The sequence below is a fragment of the Mustela nigripes genome, chromosome 15 (assembly GCF_022355385.1).
Source record: "Mustela nigripes isolate SB6536 chromosome 15, MUSNIG.SB6536, whole genome shotgun sequence".
Lineage (NCBI taxonomy): Eukaryota > Metazoa > Chordata > Mammalia > Carnivora > Mustelidae > Mustela > Mustela nigripes.
In genome coordinates this window covers 76,625,549-76,629,361 of record NC_081571.1, presented here as the reverse complement: position 1 = coordinate 76,629,361, position 3,813 = coordinate 76,625,549, and the positions used below count along the sequence as shown (strand labels likewise).

Here is a 3,813-nt window from a genome sequence, read left to right as displayed (position 1 = left end):
ATATTTAGATATTTTCCATTTATCCTGGTCTGATGCCTGAATTTGAATGCAGCTGAAGTTAAGGTTACTAATTAATTGTGAATCACTCCAATACTTGAATATGAGGCCTCTCGAGCCTAATGTGCAAATTTATGTAAAAACAATGTGAAAATTAGAAATGCATTGGCACATTTTTTTAACCAGAAATGTAGCATTCTGTCTAGCCAAACAGACTGCTCATTTGCAAGTTGTCTATATGCAAAGCATTCTGCCCCTGGGAGCCTCAAATCTCCTTAGCAAGTCGTCTGAAATTTGAGAACAGCTTTGTTCTGAACCTGCTTTCTCCTCTCTTCACTTTCTCTCCCCGGCTTCCAGCAGTGTGGACAAAAGGCTAAGTACAGATTTCACCTGGCAGCCAGCAGGAAGCAGGGTCCGGAACAGGAAGGCCACCCAGGGACCAAGCCAGCCAAATCACCGGCCAATCCAAAAGCGTTGCTTCCCCTTGCAGGCCAGACCCGGGGAAGTGAAAGCGGCCGTTGGCGGGCAGGTCCTAAGCTAGCTCTCTGACTTTCAAGTGATGGTTGAGGTTAAAGCAGGGCAGCTGCTTTGAAAGCCCGTCAGTGCACACGGCCTCACATGGGCTTCGTGGGAAGAGCCAGGACTGACAGGTGCCAGGGTGCAGCCACAGAGGGAACGCGTTCACCAGAACGTGGGTCAGAGGTCAGTCCCAGAAGATGCTTGCCGGGGCCTGGCAGGCCAGGGCCAAGTCATTCCACGTGTGGGAGTGGCATGGGAGTCCTTATGGGAATTATCTAGCTAATCATTTCGTTGTGGGAGCAGAAAGGGTAATGACAGGGACGAGAGGATTTCCCAGGAACTGGCATGAAGTCGGACAGAGCTCATGGCAGCCCACCCATGCCAGCAAAGGCAGCCGTGAAGCATGACAGCTGAAGAGGGGCTCTCCTGGGACAGGAGCTGCACCAGCAATGAGGGCCAATCCCTGTCACCCTTAGGGACATTGCACGATGTCTTCCCAGTAGCACAATCCCAGATTAAAGGGACAGCATCTCTAGGCCCCCAGCGGGGGGGGGGGGGGGGGGGGGGGGGGGGGGGGGGGCGGGGAGGGGAGACCTCGGACACAGCTGACTCCTCGGCTTGGTGCCCACTGCCCGCGTTTACTCACAGTACGAAAAAGGTAATTCCCCATATTGAGTTGCTCTGTAAATGCTGTTCTCAGTTGTAACCAGGAAGCTCCGTTTCCACCAGCTTCAATGCCATGGTCGTCACCCTGACGTCGGTGTGCTATGGCCTTGATACTCACGGTGTGGTCCCCTCGATCGGCATCACTACCATCAGCTCTGAGCATGCTGGAAATGCAGGCATGCTGGGGTCCACCATAGGCTTCCAGAATCAGAATCTGCAGTGTAACAAGATCCCTGGATGATTCATGTGTTTTAAGAAGTTCTGTTCTCAGGTACTTCTCCTAATTTTCACCAAGCCAGACTGAGTTTCGCAGGGTCCGGCTGTCAGCTGGGGGACATTGACTAAAGCACTTCATTTCCTGACCCTCGAGTCCTCATCTGTAAAACGGGCACGCTCATCCTACTTGATTTAACATGATTAATGTAAACCAATTAAAATTCGTCCTATAAACTGAGAATCCTGATTGAAATATTCGGTTTTATTCTTACGCTGCATCTTGGCTGAATAATTGGATTATAACTCCTGAGAACAAGAACAATCTCTCCTCTACCTTTTTTTTTTTTTAATCTTCTTTACATACCGAGTACAGTTTTCTGCCTACAATGAGGTTTACTATTGGACATTTACAAAAATCAACCTCCCTTGGAACCTCCAACCACTGCCCCCACCACAAATAAAAAATCTGATTTCAATTCCTGACTCCAAGCACAAAGAGCTCCTGTCACTCTGACCTAATTCTCTGAGGTTCATCCCTCTAAATAATTGTATTGTCTCTATCTCAAACAGCACTCTGTTACCATGACGACACACACATAATCGCTTGTGTAATTGAGGGTGACTCCACTAGTCAGCCCCCTCCCCACCACACAAGACAGAAAACATTCTACGCTCCTGCATGTTCCTCTACCATAGGTTTGCTCCAAGACCCTACGTGTTTCTCAAACTTACATATACTTTATGAACACTATAGACCAGTAGGAGCAGACTGATTGATACGGTAGGAAGACGATTTGGGGGTGGAAACTGGAGGTCTGGGTCCCAATTCAGAGCCTGACACTAATTTGCAATTTAACTTGGCATAGGACACTTGACTTTTCAAGACCCAGCGCCACCCCCCATTCAAAGAATGGTGAGTGAACAAGGTACTGGCTTAACCCTCCAATGTTCTGTCATTTCCTGAGTGGTTTCTCAGTGTCACTTAACTGACATTATTCAACAAACCTTCCCAGCATTAAACATTAACACTGCTTTTTTTCTACGGCGTGGTTCATTATCATGCCAATAAATGATTAATTACAATTCTCCAACCGGACCAATGACTTGGCAGGAACTGTATGATTCATAACTTGTGCTGTGTCGTAATGTTACCTCTGAAAACTGACATGCTAGCATTTATTGTTTTTTATTGCCTCTCCCAGGTGGCTTCTGAAAGAGAAAACCAAGTGACACATGTTTAAGAAGGGTTTAAAAGTTTGATGTGCTTGGATTAGGCATTATTTATCTAGTGAGAAGCAGAAGATTGGTGCTTCTGCGGGCTTCTGCGGGCTTCTGCGGACTTCTGTGACCATCTGAGCAGCAAATCCAGCAATGAATAATTCAACGGGCTGTCCGGCCAGTGCAACTGTGTGCAATGGCACGTCCTGTGTGGTAACTAAGAAAAACTTCAATGACATTCTCAGTGTGGTACTGAGTACTGTCTTGACCGTCCTTTTGGCTATGGTGATGTTCTCCATGGGATGTAACGTGGAAATCAAGAAATTCCTACGACACATAAAGCGGCCGTGGGGCATCTGTGTCGGCTTCCTCTGTCAGTTTGGAATCATGCCCCTCACAGGATTCATCCTATCAGTGGCCTTCGACATCCTCCCTCTCCAAGCCGTGGTGGTACTCATCATGGGATGCTGTCCCGGAGGAACCGCCTCCAATATCTTGGCCTATTGGGTTGATGGCGACATGGACTTGAGGTAAGATATCTAAAGCTCTGCATACTGCGATCATATTATGAATTAATCTTTTCAGAAGCCTATGTCACTGTGATGTCCGTCTGATCTGCCACTGATCTAGGGTACAACTGAGGAATTAAACAGAAGAGACTAAATGGATTCGCTCGCCTTCCTGTACAACTGCTTAGCTGTTGGAATTTGGGGGTTATACTTTGTACTTGTGCTTTTTAATCTAACTCAGCCCACAGGCATTTGGATAACTGCTGTTTATCTTTGGGAAATGATCCAGAGTTTTTCAAAAAAGAGATTCTTTCTGAGCTACACGTGTACCTGAAAAAGTTTTCCTTGTTGGTACCAGCAAAACAAAACAAAACAGCTTTTCTCTGTGGTGATGAGAAGCTCTGAGCGCAATCATGAAATCAAATTGTTCATTAAACAGTAGAATCTGTGCTGAGACAATGGTCAACTCCACAAATCAAGCCAGATCTTTGAAGAAGCGTTTTCCTGGTATAAAGCCTAAGGAAGAATTTGTACATTTGCCTCATTCTGCTGGCATTTAAAGAAAGAAAAGAAAGGGAAAAAAAAAAAAAAAAAAAAAAAAAAAAAAACAACTTTTTTTTTTAATTTTTCTAAACTAAAAAAAAAAAAAAAAAAAAAAAGGTTCTCCGCCTCCCCATGCTTGCCAAAA

The 3,813-nt window shown here is 45.8% G+C and overlaps 1 protein-coding gene across 1 annotated transcript in view; it reads left to right on the top strand.

The window, feature by feature from the left end:
• The first annotated feature begins 2,550 nt into the window (after positions 1 to 2,550).
• SLC10A2 (solute carrier family 10 member 2) overlaps positions 2,551 to 3,813 on the top strand; it is a 20,554-nt gene continuing 19,291 nt past the window's right edge. The window contains exon 1 of the mRNA XM_059377464.1: positions 2,551 to 3,146. Within this exon, the coding sequence (XP_059233447.1) occupies positions 2,770 to 3,146 (377 nt within the window). The 5' untranslated portion in view covers positions 2,551 to 2,769. The remainder of the gene's footprint in view (positions 3,147 to 3,813) is intronic.